Below are 27,642 nucleotides of genomic sequence, written 5' to 3' on the forward strand. Positions count from 1 at the left end.
CCCTAAGAGTTCACATCCTAATCTCTCAGACTCTGGGAATGTATTACCTTATATGGTAAAAGAGATTTTGCAGATGTGATTAAATCAAGGATATCGAGATAAAGAGATTATCTCAGATTATCCTAGTGGGCCCACTGATGGAATCACAAGTATCCTTATAAGAGAGTGGCAGAGGAGAAGATTATATAATGGCAGAAGTAATATTGGAATAATGTGCTTTGAAGATTGAATAAGGGGCCACAAGCCAAGCAATATAGGTGACCCCTGGAAGGTGGAAAAGGTCAAGGAAATGAGTTCTTCCCCCAGAAGCTCCAGAAGGAACCAGGCCTGCTGACACCTTGGCTTTAAAACCAAGTGAAGCTGAATTTGAGCCTCTGACCTCCAAAACTGTAAGAAAATAAACTTGTGTTGTTTTCAACCACTGTTTACGGTAACTCATAAGAGCAGTAATAGAAAGCCAACATATGAAAAATGTCAACTACTCAAAGGGAGGGGAAACAGTGATTTAGAGCTGGCCTGTTTCAGAGCTGCAGAGCAGAAAAAGACAGGGCTATTTCTCTGTGAAGTGCCCTTTCTCTACATAAGGACGGAGGGCAAACAAATTTAAAATTTTACCTTGAGAAATTGTTATTAGCTGGCTAGTAGTATATATTCTGTTAGGAAGTATATTCTGTTAGGGAGGAAAAACTCTTAAAAGAGATAGTCTGAAAGTATATTTGATGCCAAATTGCTCTAAAGTCTGTCTTCCTTACCATCAATGGATGCTAGAGCACTTTGCACTACTTAAAGGATTTTTAACTTCTGCTTAGGCAATAGCCAAGAATAACCCAAAAATACATGGAATTATTGAATCATGGAGAAAGAAATATATTTCTAAGTATATTTCTTTAAATTTTGCTCCAAATACTCCTGTTAGCATAGGTTTTAACACTGTCATCATCGTCTTCACATCATTGTCATCAAAGTAAGGCTATATTCAGTACCTGCTTACTCTGTGCTAGGCATTGTGGTAAGTCCTCTATCTGCGCTCTTGTAATTTTCACAATAATGCCACGAGTTAGGTATTATTATTTTTTCCCTCAGTGTAGATGGATGGGGAAACATGTTAGAGAACTTAAGTAACTCACTCATTTTCACACAGCTAAGTGACAAGCTAGAGTTTGATCTGTGTGAAAACAAAGGTTAATGCTTGGTTTTAGTGAGTTCTGTTTTTTTTTATACAAAAGAAAGAATGCATTCAAAGGAAGGCTATGTATACCTTCCTACACTTAACAGTAGTGTGGATTGCACAGACCATGGTCTCCTCCACTATATCATTATAGTTAAATTTTAAGTGTACAGCTTCTGGAAAAAGTGACCCTGAGAAGCCAAATCTATAAAACAGTGGCCACAGACATTTATTGCCTATTACACAATTACAAGGAAAGACTTTTTTTTAAAGCAGTAATGGAAAAATACATTTTTATTTACTTATTTTTAACAGAGCACTGACTTAGTAAGGAAAATCATGTAATTTCTCAGTGAATCTTCCTAGTAAAATTGTTTAATAGGAGGCTGAACTCTTTTGTCGTAAATTTTGACATTAAAGTTATCAGTTTTGTGGCTGTTAATCATAGAGAATCATTCTTCTCCTGAGACTTGGAAGAAGCTTCACTTTTAGTTTACCGTAAGTCATTCGATACATGATAATTCGACATTGATTTGGAGTATGACCATTGTTGATGCTACATTCTAAGACTTGAGAGGGTATGCGTCCTGTTTCCATCATGAGGACATGAATTGAATGTTTGAGTACATCACTGGACCTGCCAAAAATTTCATTTCTAAATGAGATGAGAACAAGGGCTGGCTCTTTCTTTCTTTCTTTCTTTCTTTCTTTCTTTCTTTCTTTCTTTCTTTCTTTCTCTTTCTTTCTTTCTTTCTTTCTTTCTTTCTTTCTTTCTTTCTTTCTTCCTTTCTTTCTTTCTTTCTTTCTTTCTTTCTTTCTTTCTTTCTTTCTTTCTTTCTTTCTTTCTTTCCTCTATGCCCAACTTGGGACTTGAGCTCATGATCCTGAGATCAAGAGTCAGGCTCCACCAACTAAGCCAGTAGGGGTGTGAAGAAGTATAAAATATCAATAGCTGCCAAAAGAATTGGTTTGCTCATATTTTAAAATTTAACTTTGCTTAATTTTGTTTATTTTAGAAATAGTTAATATAGAAAAAATTTCAATGACTGCTTAAACCAGTTTGGTTCAAATTAAAATGATTTTTAAATTTTTTAAACAATTAAAGTCAGTTTATGAACCCTGTAATTTGTAGATCCTGATTTTAAGTTCAGCTAAATACCAGTAAATTGATAAAAACGTGAGAAACTGACTATTTTATGGTATTATTGGTATTCATTATTTAAGAAAACTTCTTGTAGTCTTATTATATAAAATCTCCAGTGCTAGAGGAGGAAATTATCAGAATTTTAATAACAAGAGAGATAAAATTATAACTTAAAATAGGAATTTTAAAAACTAAATGAATTGTAATCCAGAATTACTAAAATAGTTATCTATATCACTTACATCTTAAAAGGTTTTTGCATTTTCTAAATATTCCATACTTGCATATTTATTCTTATTATCAGGGAAAAGATAATTAATAAAATGTGGCCTCAAAACAGAAGATGAATATAAAACAACAAACATTTGATTTTCTGATTTTATTTCCTCTCTATGTGTGGCTATGGAATCTCAATTTAGTATGTCACATGACTAAGTGAATGAAATTTAAGTGTAAAGGAGTTTCAGTGATTTTTTTTTTTCAGTGACATTTTTAATCCAAGACACGTGATTAAAATCAGAGTAAAGAAGTGGAAACACTATTTGCTTTGTTTCTAGTTGGGACTTTGAGATAGCAGAAGCAACAGCTAGAAACCCATGCCAAGTATATGGGACAAATGGGAGTTGGGGATATTGACTGACCTTAGGACTTGACTGATCCAAATGACAAATTCTAACTTGAAAATGAAAAAGTGGATGTCCGAGAAATGAGAAATGGAGTGATTTGGTGAAGCAAACCATGGATTCCCTGGTTAAAAATTTTACTCTTGGTTCTGCCATTGGGTTCCTGAGTTAACCATTTGTATAGTGGTTTCTTAATATGTTCTTTTTTTTTTAAGATTTAATTTATTTATTTGAGGTAGGGGGAGCATGAGCAGAGGGAGGCAAAGGAGAGTATCTCCCAACAGACTCCCAAATGAGTGTGGAGCCTGACTCGGGCTGGATCTCAGGACCCTGAGATCATGACCTGAGCCAAAATCAAAAGACACACAACCGACTGAGCCACCCAGGCGCCTTGATGTGTTTTAAAACTAACAAATTTAGAGAATCAAATCATTTCTGTGGAAATACACACAAAACTCATTTTTGCTATAAATGCTTCCATGATTAAGCAAACTAGGGCAACAGCTTTCTACATTATTTGTTCTAAAACCAACCTAATTCATAGAGTCATGAATTGAGAAGCAACTCTAGAACTATTCCACAAAAATAAGGACGATTTCTTTCTAACAAAGTCTTAGAAACCCCCAATACTAAAGTTTCCATGTTTATGCTTATTTATGAAACTTGCCTACCTTCCAATCCGATCCCCTAGCCATCCACCAAAAAATGATGCAATCATTCCACCAATTGCAAAGCTAGACACAGACAAGGACCAGAGCATGGTGACAAGGTTCGAAGATGCTGTAGTCTCTTCCTCTGCCAAAGGGGTTGGTATTGAATCCATTAGGCATGGGGTTGTGGGCAGTTCCTTTGTACTGTTGATAGTATAGTTGTTGATAGCTTTTCGGTCATCCAATGGAATACCCAAAACGTATGCATAATGGGATATTATTATCTGAAGAAATAAAATAAAGAAAAGTAGCTCCAATAGTTCAAGTAATCTATACACTTTTTGTTTATTTTTCCTTTGGAATGTTTGTCAGGTGTTTAAAAGGGTCATCCCGATTATGGTATTATATACATACAATCATGGATAGATTTCCTTATAGTTGACTATATCCTGTAAAACAGAGGTTGCAAATTCCAGTGCCCACAGGAACTAGGCAGGAACAAATTAAGTGAAGGAGAACCCTGATAACCAAAGGACTGAAGTACTATCTCTATTATTGAGAATATAATAGCAAGTGGGCAAGATTATAGCACTGGAAGGCATTTGTCCCACCTAAAGAAGGAAGCTGCAAATGTGACACTAGTGTTCCATAACATGTAAGTTTTAAAAAGAAGCCAGAAATCTGGGTTTTATGTAAAATTCTTCAAGTTTTAAATGCAGGAAGCTATTAAAATTGAAAATATTCTGCAGGCTAAAAAGATAACACTTTTCACACCAGTGTTACCTGTGCACAGTAGGGTTTAAATAGATTGATGCAACTATTCAAATAGAAGCATAAAAATAACTATAAGAAAAAAAGATAGGGAAAGATGAAGCCAACAATAAAGTTAGTATACAAAATCTAAACACTAGGTGCTATATCCTTGCTAGAAGTATGCTATAAATTTAACAATAAACTTCCTAGCAGCCAGCGCAAAGAGAGGAAACCAATCATGTTGATGAATTTGATGAATTTCAAAGATAAAAATAGCTGAGTGCCCCCTGAGAAGGGATTAAGACCTGAAGGACTTTTCCCCTCTGTGTCCTCATAGATTTCTGTATGTAATAGAATGAGCAGCATTCAAAACTAAATTTCATCGAGCCATAGTTTATGATGTGTTTCAATAGAGGCAAAGATCCTACCAATGTGTAATTGAGTAAAGGCGCAGCCTTTGGGCTTCCTTTCTTGTCCTTCCTCTCAGGGCTGATTGGGTCACTCTTCAGCGGCCTGGGAGGACCTCTGACAAGGGCCTGGCATGAGCTGCTCTAGGCTGCCAGTCATGGGCAAAGCCCTATGTGACGAAATCTGCTTAGTGAGGGACAGAATTGATATCCTCTTATTATAAAAGAACTTTGACCAAGACATTTGCCTCATTAGTAGACCATTCTACATGGATAATAATGCATAGAAAAAAAGGCTGGAAGGTAATATTCAAAATGTTCTCAGCTGTTTGCTCTATGTGGTAGAGTAAGTATAGGTGATTTGTTGTGAATACTTTCTGTAACAGGTATGTGTAGTTTTTATAATCATAAAAAAGTATAATTTTAAAATCATAAAAAAGTATAAATTTTAAAATTTATAAATTTAAAATACCCTAAAATAATGCCACGTGTCATTCCACTAACAAATGACGCTGGATGACTATTCTTTAATGGTGTTTAAGTGGCTTGTTAAACACAGAAAGAGGGGCTCTAGAGTGGTCACCAAGCCTGATGCCAGTGGGGGATCCATGTTTTAAAGTCTCGCTCTAGGACTTGTATTGAAGGAGGGGGAACTTTAATTTTCCCTCTCCTTCCCTGGAGAGGATGATTTAAGTAGGAAATGAAAAGGTCTTACACAAAAAGAGGCTCTTCTGATTCCAAATTATGCTGATGTTGAATCAAATTTTAAGAAGGCTGCTAAGTTGGCACGTGTTGTCATCACTCACAGAAAAAAGCTGTGGCCCCCAGCATTGTTATCTAAATCTTTCAATCTCATGATAATATGGTGCATACAACCAAAGCATATCTTCTGGCCCAAGGAGCAACACTTTTCAGGTGACAGACTAGAGCCAGTACACATTTTTTTTTTTTTTTGGAATCCAACATTGTAAGGGAAGCAGATGAAATATGATGTATTCATAGAAAGCACCCAACAAATGCTTGTGCCTTTAATCTTATGCCTCTTCTCCCCCACTGCCCCACCAGCTTCTCTCCTCTTTCTCTCTTTACTCACCAAACAGTTCATTGAACACCTTCTTTATGCCAATCATTGTGTTTGACATTGGTTACAGGAGGAAGAAAAAGACGTTGATCCTTCCCTAAATGCCTCAATTAGAGCAAAGGGAATGAAGTCCTGGTTCCCCCACTTACAGGCTGTGGGAGTGAAGAAAAATGACATCCCTCTCCTATTTATTCATTGGATACCAGAGTAGGGATGCACAAAATAAATGAGGCAAATGATAGGAATTATTCAAGATCTTTAAAAACCCCCATCCGGATAGTTATCATGGTGAAAATTTTGTTGGACTTCTTGACTATGATTTAGCAGTTTTATATTATCTGTTTTTTTAAAGATTTTATTAAAAAATAAAAAATAAAAGATTTTATTTATTCATGAGAGACAGAGAGAGAGAGAGAGAGAGAGAGAAGTAGAGACACAGGCAGAGGATAAGCAGGCTCCATGAAGGGAGCTGACCTGGGACTCCATCCTGGGACTCCAGGATCATACCCTGGGCCAAAGGCAGTGCTAAACCACTGAGCCACCCAGGCTGCCCAGTTTTATATTATTTTATTTTGAATTATCTAGGGGAGACAGAATTAGGTGGGGAAGATGGGACCTTTTTAGTGTTAGGTCTCCTAAACTTTTTCATCTGGCCTAGAATTGGGCATAATAAGGTTTCTGGAGGTTAGACTGGGACAACATATGTTAAAGTACCCAATGCACAGTGAGTTGGTGCCCAGTGAAAGTTTGTGCATAAAATGAGTCATTCCTTTTATTCGTCTCGCTTATTTCCCAGCATTTTTATTCCTTTTTTTTTTTTTTTTTTTTTTTTTTTTACTCACTTATGGCTCAGAGCTCTAAATACACTCTTAAGTTTTTTAAAACAACATCTGTAGGCACGTGGTATTCCGGCTTGAGTTTTCAGTGAGCTCAGCGAACAGCAGAGTCAGAGATCAAGAATTGTTTATTACCTTTTCTTTCTTTGTGAGGGTTATTGAGTAGTCAAGGCCAAGTTATCAGCTTTGAAGCCATGCACACAGTGCCTGACGGAACACTGGGATTACCCCATGTTCCCCACGTGGGTACACTTTATCTCTGTGTATGAGGAACACAGATCGTTCAGCCACTGACAGAAATCGTCAAAAAGAGATTTGAATTGTATGTGTTTCACTTGCCTCTTGAGGTGCATTGATCACGCCAATGTCATATCCAAACTGGAAGGAGCTGAGTGTAGCGGTGAAGACAGTGAGAACCAAGGTCCCGGTGATCTGTGGGTAATGAAACACAGGGCTGGGAAACACTAGGCAGTTTCAGTTACCTACCCTCCTGGCAGTCTGTAGCTTGGACTTCTGATAGGCTCCACAGGCTGGTTCTTGCTCCTTGCTCCTTGTACACAGTGTGCCCTATGCTCCCAGCAGAGGTCTTTCATTCAGGAATGCAAGAGCCATCCATCAAGTCCTCCACATTGCTAAAGCTGAGAAAAGTTTGGGACAATTTCTTCCGAGACAGGAAGGAACCAAACCTCCTTTTCCATATATATATATATATATATATATATATATATATATATATATTTATAAAAATATATTTATATTTTATTTATAAATTTATATTTATTTATAAATATATTTTATATAAAATAAAATATATTTTATAAAATATATATGTATTTTTAAGATTCAAAATCAAGACTGGGGACTAGAATTGCTACTGACCAAAGGACACTGCCATGATAAAAACAGCCAATTTATATCATTGGGAGAAGCCAAAAAGGCACTAGTAACAGAGATAGGGAGGTCTGGGCATTGCTACAGTACAAAAACACCTCAAAACTCATACAAGAGGCATCACTCAGGCTTTATCATGACCGCATCAATATCCAAGTAAGGATAATCTTCAAGATTTGTAACTAATTGAACCTAGAATTATGGACTGAAGGATGTTATTTTCTTTCCAACTCCATGTAGCTACAAAACTCAGTGTAGAAAGGGACAGAGCATTCACTCCCTTCAACTCATAAATACATGTCTAACCTTCTTAGAGAAATCCCATCATACATGTAGAATCATATATCAGGATATTTGATTCAGCACTCTGTGTGTGTGTGTGTGTGTGTGTGTGTGTGAGAGAGAGAGAGAGAGAGAGCAAGATGGCAAAAATTGTAGAAAGAACCAAAATGTCATTCAATGGAAAATGGCCAGATAGGTTCAAAAACATCATGATACATACAACATGTCATGCTGCAGTTAAAAAGGGTAATGTGATCATTATGTACTAACTTATTGTTAAGTGACAAAGGAAGGTGTGTAATCTCATTAATTTTTTGGAGGCTTAAACCTGAGTATTCCATGATTTGTGCATGTTATATGTAAGTCACATAATATTTTCTTGAAGAACAAATAACAAAAGGATGACCATTGAGGAATGTGCTACTAGAGAAGGGAAACAAAACAGTATTTTTTTCTTTAATTTTTATTATAAGACATTTTATAAGGAAATCATTTCATGTATAATATATAATTTAAATGTTTAAATAAATTGCATGGGATATTGTAGAAACTTCATTGAACAAATAAATGAGTCATATCAACATGGATTCCAGCTCCCATTTGATATTTAGGGAGTATTATGACCCAAACCACTTTTCCTATAGGATCTTCAAATTTTCTCTAAGCAACAGGATGATTGTAAATCTCTACTCCATCATGAATAGTTTATTAGCTAAATCTCCTCGTTCCTTAATGAAGTTAGAGGTCAGAAATCTCAGTGTCATCATCAATGAAGTATTATCACAGAACCAGCCTGAGAGCCCTTGAGTTCTATAATGTAGAGGTTCTAAAACTAGACCCCCATTGGAGAGCTTGTTACTGGTGTAGCTTCCTGGTGTACTATTGGGTTGGAATGTCTGTGATGAGAATTGGAATCTGTAGGTTTGTACTCTCTTTCCACTAATTCAGAATGAATTTCAGGTGGCACTTCTGTAGGCTTTTCTTCCCAGCACCTTTCTTCTCCAAAAGGACTTAAAACTATCCCCAAAGGTATGATAATATATTATCTTGAAAGAAGCATATATATCCTATATCCATATATATCCTGAGGGAAGCATACATATATATAAAATATACATTATATTGAGATATAAATCATATATGCCTATATATAATACAATAATTACAAATAAATTCAAAGTATATTAACTGTAACTGTGTATGCACATACACACACACAATATGCTACATTGTGTATGGGATTACCAGAGATTTTGAATTGTCCTTTAATATGTAACTAGATACCTAATACCTAGTGTCTCAGGCAACCAAACTAAAATGAGTTCCATTTACTTGGTTGATAGTTTCTCCTCAAATCCTTTTTCCTCTTCAGCTGTTTCCAAGGACAGGGAATTTTATCCTTTCCTTTTATTTGTAGGAAGTAACCATCATCAGCAGTGAGGGGGCCAGGGGCCACCTTGACAAGGCTTCCACCCACTTCCCTGAAAGTCTCCATCACTACAATCTAGACAATCTGATAATAGGCGCAATGCAAACACAACTTCAAGGCCTAATACTGAATATTTCTGCCTACTGCATGCCTATTCATCGATATAGGTGATTATCTCTTTTAACTATATTGGTTTTCTCTTGCAGCTATAACAACACATATTTGTTATTCTACAGTTCTTATAGGTCAGAAGTCTGGTATGAGTCTCACCAAACTAAAATTAAGATGTTGGCAGGCTGTGTTCCTTTTTTTTGGAGGCTGTCGGGGAAAATTTGGGTTGCTGGTAGAATTCTGTTCCTCATGGCTGTAGGACCAGGATCTGTGTTTTTGTGCTGGCTGTAAAGCGAGGGCCATTTCCAGCTCTAGAGGCCTCCACAGTCATTGGTTAGTTGTGCCCTTCCTCTATCTTCATAGCCAGAAATGGGCCAGTAACGTCCCCATGTTGCATTTCACTGATCCTGACTACAGCTGGTGGAAAAGTTCTTCCCTTTGAAGAATTTATGGGATTAGATTTGGCCTATCTGGATAATGATAGATAATCCAGGTAAATCTTCCTATCTCAAGGTCCATAACCTTAATGACATTTGTAAAGTCCTTTTTGCCATTTAAGGTAACATTTACACATTCTGGAGACTGGGTAATGGACACTTCTCATGACAGCACCATCAGTGTCCCTATTTTATAGATAGCTAGACTAGTTTAAGGTCTCACAGCCAGTAACTTATACAATAATGATTTAGACTGAGACTCTATGCTTTTAACTAATCAGTTATTTTGTATTTCTCATCGGTCAGAAATATTCAAAAGTCAAGCACATCTAAAAGTCTAGGATCATAATCTTCCTAAATAAAAAAAATCTGAGGGTGCACATGTTCACAGAATTTGCCAAGTGTGATGCTGAAGCCAAATCACCAATACCCACCAGTTTCAAGTGCATTTTCCTACTACCCACCAGACAAATCCCCTCCTTCCTCATCTACCCACAAAAAACTTTTATGAGGTTTCTGTACAAAACTACAAAAGAGCAAAAGCTACTCAACTGCTCATCTGTAGCTCAGTCAAAGAAGAACCTCATGGCCTTCCCACCACCAAGCCCAGGGCCATGATGTACTCACCCAGTTTCATCCCTGCATCTCCTTTTCTTCCTGTAGCAGAATGTCCAAGCACTTGGTGTCTTAGTGACTGCCCTTCCCACTCCATCCCTGGGCTTCTGCTCTCTGCTGGCTCTGTCCTGCCCCCACCAGACAATCATATAGTTCCTTTCTTCTTATTTTAACAATCCAACTAGTCACCATGCCAATGGTGAGCAGAGGTGCTATGGAAATGGAAGTTAGGGATGCAGGTGGTGGCCGCAGCAGATCTGGTTCCCCGTAATCTCCATCGGCCCTCCCCAGCCACTCCAAATACACACTCTAAGTCACAACAGCGTTAACTGCTCCTATATTACTTGATAAAAATGAAATTTTAATTTTCAAAGATTGAAGTTCTCTGGAGCTCCCGTTCCTTTACTTTCTAATCAAATTGTTCTAAGTCATTACTATAGAAATTCTGAGGCTGCCCCTAAGACCAATTTCTCATAGGAATAATGGAAAAAGGAACTGTAAAGGAAACAAAGTTTTTAAATGTTTAGAAATCTTCAAGTGTCCTTTAAGTCCTTGTCCTCTGGTTTTCTTGGCTGCTTGTTCGGAATTGGCTTTGGTCTTACCATCCCGGGGAGGGAGGTGGCTGCAGTTTCCCCACTTTAACTTCCTAAAATAGAAATCTCATCTAGTTGGTCATGTAAGGAACAATGTTATCAATTTTAAGAAAGTTACTTGAATTCCCTACTAAAGTCATAATTCCAAATATAGAAGTCTCTGGAGCTGCTTGATTGCATTTCTTCCTTTCTTTTTTCTTTTCTTTTTTTTTCCTTTCCTCCCTCTCTCTTTCCCTTCTTTCCTTCTTCTTTCTCTATTTTTCTCTTTCTTTCTTTCTTTCTTTCTTTCTTTCTTTCTTTCTCTCTCTCTCTCTCTCTCTTTCTTTTTTTTTTCTGTTTTATATTCAGGTTTAATTTACCTCTCTGAACTTTGCCTTAAACTGGCTCTTTGCTTTCCATCTTTACTTTTTCTGTTGTGAAATGACAATAGATAAAATTTGTAGTCAATCTTCTATGCGTGTTGATATTAGGCTTGGTCAAAAAAGTTTTGTTTATGAGAGGGAAAGTTACTGAAGACTGCTAAGCCTGAATGAATTAGCCCATCAATCCTACCCATTAATCTAATGTCCAAGAGGTTGACTCAAGGATAGGTATATAGGAGCTAATAAGAACAGTGAGAACTTAGGAAGTTACCTAGTGCAGGCTCTGGGTTCTAAATGGTTCACCTGTTCTTTCAACAACTCTGTAGGTAGTAATTATTATTTTCATGTCACATATGGAAAAACCAACACACAGAGGGTAAGGAACTTGTCCAAAGGCTACATACCTACAGAGTGGCTGAAGGTCTTCAAGCTTCGTCTTTTACCTCTTCATAGGCTACAAGATATTAAGCCTGACTCTTAGGAGGACTACTTTCACTCAGAGCTCAATAATTTTAAGTTAGAGAAACTAGGTTCTACATCCAATGAAAGATAGGCTGCAGGATAAATATGGGATTACATAGAATGGACGAGGGCTGAGCCCTAATGTAAAACAAAGTGTGGTGTTTATTTTGTGGTTTAGAAATCATATGGTGTTTGTTAGAAAGAATAAATCAACGTGGAATTCAGAAAACCTAGAAGAGTCCCAGCTAGGCCCTTATCCCTGAACCTGCTTCTTTACCAAAAAATGGGTATAATAGTTATTGCATAAGATTATCATAAAGATTAAATAAGATACATAATATAGTCTTCCTACAAATAGTGAGAGGGCTCTAAAACAATTGCATCTTTTTTCTTAAATTTTTATTTATTTATGATAGTCACACAGAGAGAGAGAGAGAGAGGCAGAGGGAGAAGCAGGCTCCATGCACCGGGAGCCCGACATGGGACTCGATCCCGGGTCTCCAGGATCGCGCCCTGGGCCAAAGGCAGGTGCTAAACCACTGCACCACCCAGGGATCCCAACAATTGCATCTTTAATCACATTAGCATCTCACTTATCTCTCTTGTCAACCAACCATCTGTCAACTTTTCATGTCACCAATAATCTAAATAACAAAGAAATTATAACAAGAAATTATCCCTATTTTATAGGTGAGGAAACAAGGGCTTAGTAAGTGATATGTCCAGTACCAAATAGCTAGTAAGTAACAGATACTCTAGTGTTCAAACCAAGAACTGGTGTTCATAAACTCCCATTGCTAAACAAACAAACAAACAAACAAAGAGATTTTAAGTAGCTACGTATTGACTTGGTATGGAGGAGAAGCTGATGTCTTTCCTCTAAACTGCATGGCTCCAAATGCCAACCTGAAGGTTATCTTGCACCCAACTTTGAAAAACTCCAGGGACCTCTCAGGCCATAGAGTTTTCATGCTGAAAGGGATCTTAGAGAACAGAGGATTCTAATCTAATTTTTATCATTTTTCCCTTGAAGAAACTGAATTCAAGTCCTTGTCTGAGTTATACAGCCCAGAACTCAGGTCTCCTGACTCTCAGTTCCATGCTTATCCCACTTCTTTCAAAAGGTCTGGGCAGATTTACAAAGCTGAAACATTGTACTCTACATCAGTTCTCATTATTTCTGGGTTCCATTATTACACAAGAACCAAGAGCCAAGGAATTTCTAAAGCAACAATTTCTAAAGCAAATTTCTAAAGGGAATTTAATGATAGTTCAAAATGAAGCTTGAGCATTTACTATATGTCAGACACCATGGTAAGCATATTACCTTCCCTTTTGCAGTATCTTATACACTTTAGTTATTCGAACACTACCTTTATGATATTTGCCAAATCTACATGCCATCCATATAGTTATTAACCTAATATTTGTCTTTGTATCATCTTTAAAATGCTAACCATTTTAGTTCTATCCTGCGCTATACTAGGAAATCATGAAATCCTAGTTATTTTTAAAATACATCATACAAATACATAACTAATAACATTAAAATATTTGTCATCTGTGTCTCTCAAATATTATCACATTTAGATACTCCCAGACTATAAAGAACTATTATAATCCCTGTATATCTTATATTATATTCTCCTATTATATCCCAATATGTTCTTATTTTGTCACAATATAGAAAACTCAAGCTCAGTTAAATAACTTAACTTTGGTCTCATAGCAGGTACGTAGCATCACCACACTCCAAATCCAAGCCAGGCTAATCGCAAAGTCTGTGCTCCTACTTTACTGACATCAAAAAGTGCTCAGCAGAGTAAATTAAAATCAGAACTTGAGAGATCCTACTCTAACAGGGCCACAGACTTACCTCTTGGTGTGATTGTGTGCAGGGGTAGGTGCGTGTGGTTGAGGAAAACTTACAAGGGAATGACAGCACTATGAGCTTTCTAATTTTAAGTGTTTATTTTCAAAAGTATCATATCTACAAAGAAGTTGAAAAAGTAGCGCAGTGAACGCTCCCTACCCTGTGTTCAGGAATGGTTACCATTTACATTTGTTTAATTTTCACTGTGTGTGTGTGTGCGAGCACACGCATGCACGCATACACGCATACACGCATATGTATGTAGTTTGGTTGGAATCATTTGAAAATAAGCTGCAGATATTAGAATCAGTTCATTCCTAAATACTTTAGCATGTGTTCACTAAGAACAAAGACATTCTCCTACATAATTACAATACCATCACCATATCCAAGAAAGTAATAAATACGCTAATATTATCTACTGTAACAGCCCATTTTCAAAATTTCATGACTGCCCCCATATTGTCCCTTACAGCTGTTTTCTTTTTTCCAGGATCTAAGATGGCTTGTTGCACTTGGTTGTCAGTTCTTGATCTCCTTTTATCTAGAACAGTCCTTCTACCTCTTGTTTTTCATTCATTGTCATTTTTGAAAATTTCGGACCAGTTTTCATGAGTCGTTGATACAGGTTAATTTGCCCTTTTTCTGCACATTCTTTCAGAATTACTTGAGAAAAAGTTACATAGACTTCTCAGCAAACAGCAAATATCCTTAAAGTTCTGAATAGATTACATGATATAAAATCCTGACTATGATATATATTTTAGCAGCCAAATCAACTATCAGTTGGCCAAGAGAAGTAGCCTTGATCTGTGGTAGGTACACCCAATATCCCCCAAATCCTCCATCTGGACTTCAACAAATCCAGATTCATTTGGATTTCCTTAAGCTGATTTAAAATGAACATAATGCTGCTTTACCTTGTCTTCTGTCATTTTATCGGTTAGGAGTCCTCCTCTTAACTCCACGTCCTGTGATGAGTGTGGCACATGCAGCTGGCCAGCCGCTGCCTTTCTCCAGCTTTCTACTAGTTATACATTAGAGGAGGAGGAGCAAGGAAAGGAAGCGGAGTGGTCATTTTTATTAAAGTCCAAATCTAATCTTGGCAGAGGTTGACTATTGAGGAGAATCTAATCAATAAATGCTTTGCCTTCGTGACTTGTAGCTTCAATGCTTGTGCACCAGCAAAAGGAAATGGGAGCAGGTCTCTCTGGCGTAAGTTACGAACCAGGGACGGTCACACTTCAAGAAATTTTAAGTACACCAGCAACCAGGGATGGTGAAAAAGGAAATCTTTGGTGTCTTTTGTAGAAGATGAGATGCTGGGTTGACGTACTGTGTTGTGAGATGACAGAGACAAGGGACATGGGAGGTACATTGCACTCTGCCCTGCAGAGAACCAGTACTATGGTGTTTGTGCTTTAGAGCTGGGCTGTGTGGCCAGAGGCCCTTGTAAGCTTGATTGCTTTACCTGGATGAGCTTTGGAGAGCTACGAACTTGGGTTTGAATCTCAACATTTTACTGGTGGTATTACTTTGCTTAAGTTGGCTCCCAGTGACTTTTCTCTTTGTTTTTTCACTGAATAAAATGAAAGTAACAGAATGCATTGTTTGCTATATGGATTAAATGTGATAGGAAAGTGGTTAGTCTAGTCCATAATAAGTGCTCAGCAAATGTTGGTTGTTATTTTTGCTATTATTATTATTGGTATAGTGTTATGTCGAGAGGCGCTTGTAGAATATAGAGTTCTCAAGTAAATCTGCTCGTATGGCTTGAATCTGTACCCTTCTGTGTCTTCTTTATCATGTTCAGCCCTGTGGGAGCCCAGACAGGGTCAAAATTGGTTGAGCTTGAACTATGTTTGGTGACTGTTGTCACTGGCTCTACTGAGGCTCAGCTGGAACCAGTTCCAGCAGAGGACTTACAACAGACAGTCCCCCAAATCCGGGGATGTTATGAAGAAGCAGACAGTGATAAAGTGAAGGATAAAGGAGACTCCAATTTCATGTGTCTCTTATTTCACCACCGCCCTTTTATTTCTATTATCTCTGCAGGGCAACCCAACGAGTAAATAATTCAGTCTAAACCACAAACTTGAGCCCAGCACAGTCCTAGGTTCTGATATGCATGAAATAAAAGACACTTAGGTGTTCACAAGGTATAAGAATATTGTCTAAATGAAATCACAAACAATAAAAGTTTTTTTTGGTAGAAAAACATGAACTAATATATTATTAGCAATAATAATTAATCTTTATTGAGTTGTTGCTTGTCGCCAGGTGCTGCTCTCAGCATTTTACACGGATTACTTTTTCATCCCAAGGCAATCTCCTTTGTAAACTGGGCTTTGGCGAGCAAAGTTAGCCCAGATAGCCACACGGACGTCAGCGCACAGCCAGCACCTGGCTTTCTGCACCAGTTTCAGCTGGTTCTGCACCCGTTTCGGCTGGGGATGCGCGCTGCCCACTCGTCAGAGCGCCCACGATCAGGAGAGGATTTCTTAGCAAACCACTTTCCAAGCGACTTGACACTGCAGGGAGGAGTCTTGGGGCAACCGTGAGAAAGGAGTTCCCTTCTGACTTTTACCAACCTCGGGGTCCTGAGTCGTCCTTTTAAGAGACGGAATTGGCCTCGCGCGCGGCGTGGGGTCCGGGGAGCCTGCACCCACCCCCCACCCCCCATCCCCCATCCCCGCGCAGGGGGCGCGCCCTGGAGCCGCGCGCCCGCCTCCCCCGGTTTGGCCAGCACCTGTCCCTGCTCTGTCTCGCCCGGAAAGAGCAATCCGTGCCCCTTAGGGATGGGCTGAAGCTGCCTCCGGGGCGCAGGGAGGCGGGCGCGGGATCGCGGCGGAGGCCTGGCGCGGGAGGCGCTGCGGTGGCACCTGCGCGTTCCCCGGGCGGTGATGGGGCGCTGGGTGGGGCGCCCAGGGGCGCCGAGAGATCCCCGCTGAGCCGTGGGGTGGTTCTTCACGCTCCAAACCTGGAAGGGCAGAGTCTGATTACTTCTTGGCTGATCTAATCCTCGTGGTAGATAGCCCTGGCTCTAGGGGGGAGAGTCTCCAAGGATAGGAAAGAGTCCCCCCTCCTCCCCCCCCCCCTTTTTTTTTTCATTATTTTTCTTCCTTTCAGCAACAGGAGACTTCTAGAAGAGGGAGGAGAGGAAACCAGCCGTCCCAGCTTGCTGCATTCCTCTCACCGGGCAGGTGCGGGAAGGCAAAGGCGTCCCGGGGAACCCCATCCAGTGTGTTGAACTGGGCCAAGCTAGGGGCGCAGGGGGCAGCTGGAGACTCCTTGACCCTGCGGGAGACAAGTGCACTTTAAGATTTCCGAGTCAGACTCGCCCTCATGGTACTTGCCTCTTGCCCTCTCTAGACACTCTGGTCGGGGCCACCAGCATCTCTCCCAGCTGTGACCCCCTGGCCTCCCTGTCCCCATTCTTACCCTACAGTCCCCTTTGACAGAGCAGCCAACAGTGGTTTAAAAATTAAACCAGACCATAACCCCCTTTGTTAAAAGTATCCAGAGGCTTCCCAGTCACCCTTAGAAAGAAACCCGAATTCTTTTCTATGGCAGGAGCAGCGGGTTTGGTGTAGTGTTCATTCCCTGACGCTGGGATCTCTCCTCCTCCTCCTCCTCCTCTCCTCCCCGTCTGCTCAGCCACACTGGTCTCAGGCTTGTTTAATGTATTCCAGGCTCAGCACCTTTGTACTCCTCGGGCCCCTGCCTAGAGCACTCTGCCCCAGATTAGTATGTGGCTGGCACCTCTACAATCAGATGACAGCGCAGACTCTCTAACCAGGCTTGTTCAGGTGGATGCCACCTCCCTCTTCCAACTCATTCTCGGTCCTATTACTCTGCTTTTATTTTTTCACAGCCCTTATGCTTGAAATTTTATTTACTAGTATTTTATAATTAAAACAAAATATTTCATTAATAAAATAATGAATAATAAATGACAATATTATGTATTAGATATGTATTATATACATTATGTGTAATAATGGTTATCTATAACATAATAAACATATTTAATTATTTAAATATTACAATTATTTTAATTAAAATGTATTATTATTTTATTATTTTACATGTCTATTATTTATTATGTTCCACTTTCCCCACCATATTTAGGTTCCATGAATGTGGAGACCTTGCCCATTGTTATTTCCAGTGCCCGCTAGAGTGGTGGGTACATAGTAGGCACCCAATAAGTATTTATTCATTTAATAAATGAAGGAAGTTCAAGAAGAGTTGCCACATGCTTGGGTTTTGTTTTTTAAAGATTTTACTTTCTTACTGGGGGGGAGAGAGAGAGAAAACATGAGCAGGGGGAGGGGCAGAGAGAGAAGCAGACTCCCCAGTGAGCAGGGAGCCCAATGTGGAACTAGATCCCGGGGTCCTGGGATTATGACCTGATCTGAAGGCAGGCACTTAACCAGCTGAGCCACCGGGCGTCCACTACATGCTTTCTTTCAATGCGGGAGGAGGCATCTGAGGCTGGCATTAGATATTTATTGATTTAACGTTCAATAGATGCAGTATTTACACTGCATTTTGGTAGGCACCAGTTACAACAGTGAACTGAACAGACAGGTCTCTGCTCTTACGGGGCTTACATTCTATGAAAGATACAAGATGGGTGCTGAGAAAGAGAACACCAGGGGGTGCCCACTTTAGAAAAGTGCTCAGAAGAATGTTCTTTGAAGAGGTGTCTTTTTAGTTGATACCTGAAGAAGGAGCAGGCAGGGTGGAGGGGGAAAGTATGTGCCAAACTTCAGGGAGGAAAGATCTTAGGTTGAAGGATAAGAGAAGTTTGGTTAAAGAAGGGGAGCAAGAGGAAGTGGCAAGGGATGCTATTGGGGAAATAGACAACAGCTATATGCAGTCAGAGCCTTGAAGGCCATGGGAATGAGCTTGGAGTCATGCCAAGGACAATGGGAACTCCTTGGATGGGATTAAGCATGGAAGTGATGTGATCCAGTATCCGTTTTAAGATTACTCATGCTGCTGAGTGAGGGGTGGAATGGATGGGGCACTCATGAAAGAGGAGAGACACAGTTGCAAGGCTCTTACAACAAGCACCAAAAATAATAGTGGTAGCAGGGAAGGAGAAGTAACAAATGCAAGATATATTTTAGTGGCGAAGCTGGACTTTTTCCTAAAAGTTTTGGAAGAGTGAGAATTCAAGATGGCAGATTGGCTTCTGGATGTTGAATTGGGATGACTGTGATGCTATTTAATGGTACCGATGCTGGATTGTTTATTCATCTGAGTGATAATCTAAGTTCATCTCCCAGACCTCAAGAAGGGTGGCAATAAAATAATCGAAACAGATACATTTTGTTTTACTTTTTATTTTATTTTTTTTTGTTTTACTTTTTAGAAGTTAAACTTTGTCAAATAATTGTAGTTGTCCGAAATAGTATAGAGTTCCCATATACCCTTTACCCAGTTTTCCCCAATGTAACATCTTGTAAAACTATAGTATAATATCACAGTCAGGTTATTGATATCAGTAGTCAAGATACAGAACATTCCCATTGCCACAAGAGTCTCTCATGTTGCCCTTGTATAGCCACAGCTACTTCCCTCTCACCCTTACTGACTCCCAAACTGTGGCAACCATTAATCTTTCCAACATTCCTATAATTTTGTCATTTAATGAATGTAATATAAATGGAGTTAGCTAGGATGGGTAGTGTTCTCCAGAGAAATAGAACCAATAGTACATGTGGATAAATATGAGAATATGAGAGAAAGCGATTTATTTTAAGGAATTGCCTCATGTGGTTGTGGAGGCTTGGTGAGTCCAAATTCTGATGGGGGACACCGGCAAGCTGGGAACTCAGGAAGGAGTTGCACATCAAGTCCAGAGGCAGTTAGCTAGAGAATTCCCTCTTGCTCTAAGGAGATCAGCCTTTTGTTCTATCAGACCATTGGCTGATGAGACCCACCCACATTCTGGAAGACAATCTACCTTACTCTAAGTCCACCAATTTGCTTATTTATTTATTTATTTATTTATTTATTTATTTATTTATAATTTTTTAAATTATTTTTTTAAATATTTTTTTAAATTTATGTATTCACGAAAGACACACACACACACAGAGGCAGAGACACAGGCAGAGGGAGAAGCAGGCTCCATGCAGGGAGCCCCATGTGGGACTCGATCCCAGGACTCCAGGATCACACCCTGAGCCAAAGGCAGACGCTCAACCTCTGAGCTAACCAGGTGTCTGTCCTTCCACTTTCTTTTTCTTTCTGAAACTTGTAGTTCCTTTCCTTTTCTATACAAAATTCAGAATAATCTCATATATATTTACAAACATTTCTTGCTGAGGTTTTGATGGGAATTCCATTAAACTTGTATACCAGTTTGGAAACAACTGATATATTTGCCGTGTTGAATGTTCCAATCTATGAATATGCTCTTCATTTATTTAGATCTTCTTTGATTACTTTTATAGGTTTTATAATTTTCAGCATATGAATCATAATACATATGCATTTTTAATTTTAGTGTCCATGCATTTGTTGCTAGACTATAGAAGTATAATAGATTTTTGCTTATTTATCATATATCCTACAACTTTGCTGAACTCACCTACTAGTTCTATGAGTTTTTTTTTTAGCAGATTTCTTGAGCTTACTTATGTAGACAATCATGTCACCTGAAAATAGGGAGAGTTTTATTTGCTACATTCTGAAATAAAATGACTTTTATTTCCTTTTCTTAACTTATGACACTGGCAACAACTTCTAGCACCATGATGATTAAGAGTGATATAAGTGGCTATCTTTACCTTGTTCTTAGTCATTGAAGAAAGCATTAGTCTCTCAAAATTAAGTATAATGTTAGCTCTGGGTTTTCTGTAGATACTCTTTATCAGGAGGCAGTTCCTCTTCAAATCAATTATTCTAGGACTTTTTTAAAAATCATGAATCTGTATTGAATTTTGTCAGTTTTTTTCATCAATTGATCATGTGATTTTTCTTCCTTAACCTGTTAATATGATGGATTACATTGAATGACTTGAATCAGAATTGTTTCTCTGGAATAGCTTCACTTGGTATTGAGTATAATATTTTTTATGTATTACTGAGTTCTTTTTTTCTAGCATTGGGTTAAGGATTTTTATGTCAGTATTCATGAGAAATACCAGAGTTTTCTTTTTGTATCATCTTTGTCTGGTTTTGATATCAGGGTAATATTAGGTTCATCAAATGAATTTAGAAGTCATCTTTCATCTTCAGTTTTCTGGAAAGGATTGTATAAAAATGATGGTTAGTAGGATGCACCAATCAAAAAGTCTGGGTCTGGAGATTTCTTTTTGGGAGGTTTTAAATTATAGATTCAATTTCCTCAGTAGTTACAAGATGATTCAAATGATCTATTTCATATTGGATGAGTTGTGGCAGTTTTGCTTTTTGAGAAAGCAGTATATTTCATCTAATTTGTCAAATTTATGTCTTTATTAGTATTCCTTTATCATTCTTTTTATGTCTGCATGGTTTATAGTGATACATCTTGTTTCATTCCTGATATTGATAATTTTTGTCTTCTCTCTCTGTCAGTCTTGCTAGAGGTTTGTAAATTTTATTGATTTTTTTCAGAGAAGAAGATCTTTATTTCATTGATTTTCTATATTGTTTTTCTATATTCAATTTTATTAATTTCTGCTCTTATCTTTATTAGTTTCTTCCTTCTGCTTACTTAGGGTTTATTCTGGTATTCCGTTTCTACATTCTTGAGATGAGAGATTAACTGATTGCTTTGAGGATTTTCTTCCTTTCTAAGAAACTTAGAATTTAGTGCTATAATATTCCTTCTCAGCGCTGCTTTAACAGTGCCTCATAGATTTTGACATGTTGCATTTTAATTTTCATTCTGTCAACGTATTTTTTTTAATTTTTTATTTATTTATGATAGTCACAGAGAGAGAGAGAGAGAGGGGCATAGACATAGGCAGAGGGAGAAGCAGGCTCCGTGCACCGGGAGCCCGACGTGGGATTCGATCCTGGGTCTCCAGGATCGCGCCCTGGGCCAAAGGCAGGTGCTAAACCGCTGCGCCACCCAGGGATCCCTGTCAACGTATTTTTTTTTAATTTCCCTTGAAACTTCCTCTTTGACCCATGAATTATTTTAGAAGTTTATTGTTTAGTTTCCAAGTGTTGGGAGTTTTTTCTCTCTCTGTTATTGATTTCTAAGTTGATTCCACTGTGCATGATTTCAATTCTTTTAAGTTTGTTTAGATTTGTGTTATGGCCCAGAATATAGTCTATCTTCGTACGTGTTCCATGAGTACTTCTGTTGTGTCTCTCTTCTGTTGTTGGGTGGAATGATTGATCAATGTTGATTAGGGCCTGCTGGTTGATGGTGTTGTTGAGTTCTTCTAGCTCTGTGGTCTAGTTGTTCTATCAATTGTTGTGGGAGGAGTATTAGAGTCTACAACTGTAATGATGGATTTATCTATTACTGCCAAGTAAAAGTAGAAGTCCATGTTGCCCATTGAGCTTACATTGACACCCAAGGTAGTGGGAGGGCTTTTCATTCATGATGGTCAGGGGTAGGATTTCCTCTTCTCATGTGGTCTCCAATGACACCATGATAAGGATGATTTCATTACTGATGAGCAAGGTAAAATTCCTGTCTCTCCAGTAGGCATCTTCTGTCAATACCCTGACAGGAAGGGTAAGGAGGGGCTTTGTTATTTCAAGTAGGGGGGAAAATCTAGAGTCCCCACATGATTTCCACTGATATTGGTGAAGGGGAGTTTCAGTAAAGTATGGATAAAAGTCCTGTTCCCTACTGGGCCTTCTTTGACATCGTCCTGGTAAAGATGTTAGTTTTGTTTTTTGTTTTTTGTTTTTTTTTAGAGCCTCACAATGTGGAAGTGTAGGCTCCCTACTTAGTCTTTGCTGGTATCATTTGGGTTGCAGCCATAATTTTTTCTGTGGTGACTGGCTGGAATAAAGCAGTTATTATGCAAAAGGTTTTTTGTTTTGTTTTGTTTTCCTTTCTAAGTTTCCCTTTTCCTTGTCCTTTGGCTAGAGAGAGCAGGTTTTTGAAGGTGAGAGGCAGAGACATAAGCAGAGAGAGAAAGCAGGCTCCATGCAGGGAGCCCAATGCGGGACTCGATCCTGGGACTCCAGGATCACGCCCTGGGCTGAAGGCAGGCACCCAACCCCTGAGCCAACAGGCATCCCTGTTTGTTTGTTTTTTTAACTTGTTTGTACCCATCGACATTTCTGGGTTGCTGACTTCATTACAAATCAGTGATATATGAGGCAGTGGAATTCACCATTGCCATTTTTCAGATGTTGAAGTTTCTAGCCAGGTAGCCCTCTATTCTCCACTTTCTGTAGTCTTATGTTTGTTTTATATTAATGTCCAGGATTTTTTTTTTTATTCCAGGAGGAATAAGGAAAAATATGTCTACTTCATCTTCCTGGTTGCAGAAGGCTTGTTTCACTTTTAAAAGACTTTAGGGAAAGAAACCTAATTAATTATAAAATAAACACAGAGCAAATAAATAAACAAAAGATGAAGTCAAGCCAAACAAAGAACAAAAAATTTTTTATGGCATTTAACCTAACTTTCCCCTGAAGTAACTTCCGTTCTCCCATTCTTTTTGCTTTTTCTTATCTCATCAACACTAGAATTGAGAAGTTACTCTTTTCATCCCCTGTACTTTGGTTCATCATATTTGGGGTGAGATATAGGGGAAAGAAAATGAGTTGGAGGTAGATAAATTGTGAGCTAAAGACCATCTCCCTTCAAGCTTCAGACAACTGGATATTAATTGCCTACTCATTATCTTCATGTAATTGTCTAATAGGTACAATATGGATTTTATCATAATTAGACAGAGACCTTGATTTCTTACCTTCCTATGCTCAAATATGCCACTTGCTACTAATGTAGCTTTGGGCCTCAGTATCTACTTCTGTGAGACCGATAGGATAATGCCTACTTCTTGGGTTAGTTAAAACCTTTAGTCTTCTCCAAAGCCAAAGCCAACACTCCTTTCTAGCCCCCCTCATACCTTCCTAAGGACCTCACTCCTGCAATTATCCACTACTCTTCTTGTCATCAATAGAAATCAATTTCCGCATCTCTACTAAATCGTTTACTTCACTGGTGTAAAGCACATTAACTTGGCCCATCTCGGGGAAAGTATCTCCCTTAGCTTCCTAGATGTTGCCTCATTTCTCTGTTTCCCTTCATGGCAAAACTCGTCCAAAAAATTGTGAACGCTATCTACACTGTTTACCATTCTTTTCTCCTCAATCTACATTAAGTGGGCTTTTGTCCCTCACCACACCTCTGAAATAGTTCTTTATGAGTTTCCCCACAATCTAAATCTCCCCAAGGCTAAAGGGCAATTCTGTATCTATTGGACCACTCCCCTTTTTCTTGAAATGTTTTCTTCTCTTGACCTCATGACAAATGGACCACTTGAACCCAAAGGCCACTGTCTCTCATTTTCTGACTCCTTCTTCATTTCCAGACTTAATAGTTTTATAGTCCAGTACTCAGTCCTTGGCTTATTTCTCTTTTTATCCACATTCATTCCGTAGATAATCTCATTAGATCTAATGGCTGGTATCCAATAAAATGTCCTGTGATGATAGAAATGTTCTTCATCTGTGCCGTCCAGTGTAGTTGCCACTAGCCACATGTGACTATTTAAATTTTAATTAGTTAAAATTTAAAGATTCAGTTGCCTGTTGTACTAACTATACATTTCAAGTGCTCAGTATCCATGTAAGGCTAATTGCTATTATATTGGACAGCATAGAAGTACAATTATCTGTTTCTCTTTCCAAACTTCAGATAATACTCAACATCTCTATGTAAATATCTATGAGTTTTTGTCTTAAGTTAATCCTATGTAAGTAGAACTCTTTCTCTACTTCTTTATCTTTAAATTTGCTACACAACAAGCCTTTTCTTGTTCAGTAAATGGCATCAAAATTGCTCCAGGGGCCAATTCACTGGAGAGCTCTGCCCACTATGCCTTCCAAATATGCCTTGAAACTGACCACATCTCACCATCTTTATCACTATCACTCTGGTCTAAGGAGCCACTCTCTCTTGCCTTGACTATTGCAGTAGCTTCTGAACTGCTCTGCCTGTCTCAATTCTTGCTCCTCTGCAGTTCATCTTCCTTATGGCAGTCAGGAAATCTTTAACAATGTTTAAAAAATAAAAAGTCAGAATACATTTCCCAGTTTAAAATGCTCCAATTGCTTTCTAGTTAAAGGAGAATAAATCAGAACTCCTAACCTTACCTTAAAGGCCTGCATGATTTGATTCTTTGCTTATTTATTAACATCTGCTCCTCCACCTTCAACTTGTTCATTTTGCTGCAACCACCAAGTTGCTTGAAACCATTGAGCTAGCGCTTTTCTGTCTGGAACAGTCTTTCCAGGATGGATGCCTCCTTCTCATAATTTAGTCTCAATTCAGATATGTCCCTCTCACCTCCACCTACTTCCTCCTCCAATCTACCTCCACCCATCCCCTCCCTGACCACCCTAGCTAATATAGCATCTTCCCTGCTTTCCCTTATTAACATAATTACCCTATTATAATTTGTTCATTGCATTTGTTAATACCTAACCCCACCTTATGTATTTGTTTCCATGTTTATTTTTAGTCTCTCCCCTAATACAATACAAAGTCCTTAAGGGACAGACTCTGTCTATCATGCTCACTGTTGTATTCCCAGCCCCCCGAATATAATCAGTACACCCACATGGTAGGTGCTCCTAAAGGACTGACTTATTAACTTTAGGCTTTTCTGGGGGTATTATATTTGTTGATTAATTCATAATTAGGCAATGTACACAATTTGCCAGAATCCCTTCCTACCTTACATCAAGAGTAGACTGCCTAGCCCCTGGAGGATTACTACACGCTTGATAAGGTACTGATAAAATCATGACCAGGTGGGCACAAGTTACCACCACGCGTACCAAGAGACCTTTGGCTGCAACATCATGGGAAGACATGAAGAAGGGGTCCTGTGAGGGAGAAAGCCAAAACCTACCAAAGAGTAAACAACTTGAAGCCAATAGGCTTTCTGTGAAAAATGATGCACCCAAAGCAAAACACAGAAAGGACAAAAAGAAAAAGCAGTATTTAAATGAAGATGTAAATGGATTCATGGAATACCTAAGAGGAATCCACAGATGATTCACAATGGAGAGATGATAGCAACAGACAGTCAGGAGGTAAGGGAAGAAATTGCGGTTGCCTTAAAGAAAGCCGACGGGAAGGAAGAAGACTGAAAAGACAAGCAGCAAAGAAAAATGCAATGGTATGTTTCCATTGTAGAAAACCTGGCCATGGGATTGCAGATTGCCCAGCTGCCCTTGAGAATCAAGATTTGGGCACTGGAATATGTTATCGCTGTGGGTCCACAGAGCACGAAATAACCAAATGCAAAGCCAAAGTAGACCCAGCTCTTGGTGAATTTCCTTTTGCAAAATGTTTTGTTTGTGGGGAAATGGGACATCTGTCCAGATCTTGTCCTGATAATCCCAAAGGACTCTATGCTGATGGTGGTTGCTGTAGACTTTGTGGCTCCGTGGAACACTTTAAGAAAGATTGCCCTGAGAGTCAAAATTCAGATCGAATGGTCACAGTTCGTCGCTGGGAAAAGGGAATGAGTGCGGACTATGAAGAAATTTTGGATATGCCTAAACCACAGAAACCCAAAACAAAGATACCTAAAGTTGTTAATTTTTGATAGTGACTAGTTCTATCATTTGTTACCACCTCATTGTTAAACATGAACTGAGCCTAATTCACAAATTGGAGCTGGGCTTCCTTGGAAACCTGTGTTGTGGGACCAGTATGATCTGGGTATGATCGAACAGTTTCCTGAGTGCTTTCCATTAAAGAGTGCTTCTATCACTGGAGAAAATCACTGAAGAAAAGTATAAGATGTTTAAATTGGATTCTCTCAAAGAACATTTTTAACAGAACTGAGGTATTACTGAGTGGTTATATGCTTGATTGTAACAATCACCTTTTTATTAAAAATTATGCATTAATGTGAACTACCCCTAAACAAAGTATAACTGCTTTGCATTTGGAATTGAATTTTTGGAAAAAAAAAAAAGGAATTGAATTTTTGGTTTTATTGTTTTCTCGGTTCAAAGTGCCTTTTTATTAAGAATTTATAAGTTGCCGTAAAATTTACTGTATTTTTAAAATATTTAATAAAAATTCATTTGCTATTTAAAAAAAAAAAAGAGTAGACTGCCTAGGTTTGAATCACAGTTTCATCATGTCTAGCTATATGTGATCTTGGGAAAGTTTCTTTTAAACTTTCTGTGTCATGGTTTCCTCATCTATAAAATGCACATAATAGTGTTTCTCTCATAGAATGGGTAAGGATTAAAGAAGTTATTATTTTTTTTTTTATTTATGATAGTCACAGAGAGAGAGAGAGAGAGGCAGAGACATAGGCAGAGGGAGAAGCAAGCTCCATGCCGGGAGCCTGACGTGGGATTCGATCCCGGGTCTCCAGGATCGCACCCTGGTCCAAAGGCAGGCGCTAAACCGCTGCGCCACCCAGGGATCCCGGATTAAAGAAGTTATTACATGTACCTGGGATGCTTGGAACATTGCCAGGCTCATAATAAGTATTTGCTATTATTATTGATATTATTATTATTTATTACTGAACCTATGCTACATTTCATTAAAGGGCACCTTCATTTCCTAGAAGATTTTCAGTAAGGACATTGGGTTGCAAGGGACGATGATGATATTTCAAGAATTTCCTGACTCTGATCAAAACATGACAACTGTTTTATATTGTAGATTTTATTTATTTAAACAAATATTTATTCTCTGTTTAATCAAGGATACTTAGAATTAGTCCCAGGAAGCAGTTCAAAAATAT

At 38.6% G+C, this 27,642-nt stretch overlaps 2 protein-coding genes, 1 long non-coding RNA gene and 1 pseudogene across 5 annotated transcripts in view; 2 read left to right on the top strand and 2 right to left on the bottom strand.

Moving 5' to 3' along the window:
• Positions 1-14,771, bottom strand: part of SLC2A2 (solute carrier family 2 member 2) — a 31,879-nt gene extending 17,108 nt beyond the window's left edge. The window contains exons 1-3 of one of the 3 annotated variants that reach the window (XM_077880334.1): positions 14,638-14,771; positions 7,002-7,094; positions 3,607-3,869 (exon numbers count right to left, since the gene is read on the bottom strand). In XM_077880334.1, the coding sequence (XP_077736460.1) occupies positions 3,607-3,869; positions 7,002-7,094; positions 14,638-14,652 (371 nt within the window). In that variant the 5' untranslated portion in view covers positions 14,653-14,771. Of the gene's footprint in view, positions 1-3,606; positions 3,870-6,797; positions 6,912-7,001; positions 7,095-7,148; positions 7,301-14,637 lie in introns of those variants that run through there. The other 2 variants (XM_077880335.1, XM_077880336.1) reach the window with 2 other exon arrangements.
• Positions 13,373-17,696, top strand: LOC144302712 (uncharacterized). The gene is made up of 4 exons (XM_077880339.1): positions 13,373-14,932; positions 16,042-16,274; positions 16,847-16,920; positions 17,410-17,696. Exons 1-4 carry the CDS (start codon positions 14,888-14,890, stop codon positions 17,463-17,465), a joined length of 408 nt encoding a protein of 135 aa, XP_077736465.1. The 5' UTR covers positions 13,373-14,887; the 3' UTR covers positions 17,466-17,696.
• Positions 16,400-17,439, bottom strand: LOC144302713 (uncharacterized). The gene is made up of 3 exons (XR_013369741.1): positions 17,256-17,439; positions 16,914-17,014; positions 16,400-16,697 (listed from the first exon to the last, which is right to left on the bottom strand). It is a non-coding gene; the product is annotated as an uncharacterized LOC144302713 (long non-coding RNA).
• Positions 17,697-24,587: 6,891 nt separating the features above from the next.
• LOC144302710 (zinc finger CCHC domain-containing protein 9 pseudogene) lies at positions 24,588-26,877 on the top strand (annotated as a pseudogene).
• Positions 26,878-27,642: the final 765 nt, after the last annotated feature.

The sequence above is a fragment of the Canis aureus genome, chromosome 31 (assembly GCF_053574225.1).
Source record: "Canis aureus isolate CA01 chromosome 31, VMU_Caureus_v.1.0, whole genome shotgun sequence".
In the NCBI taxonomy this organism is placed as follows: Eukaryota; Metazoa; Chordata; class Mammalia; order Carnivora; family Canidae; genus Canis; species Canis aureus.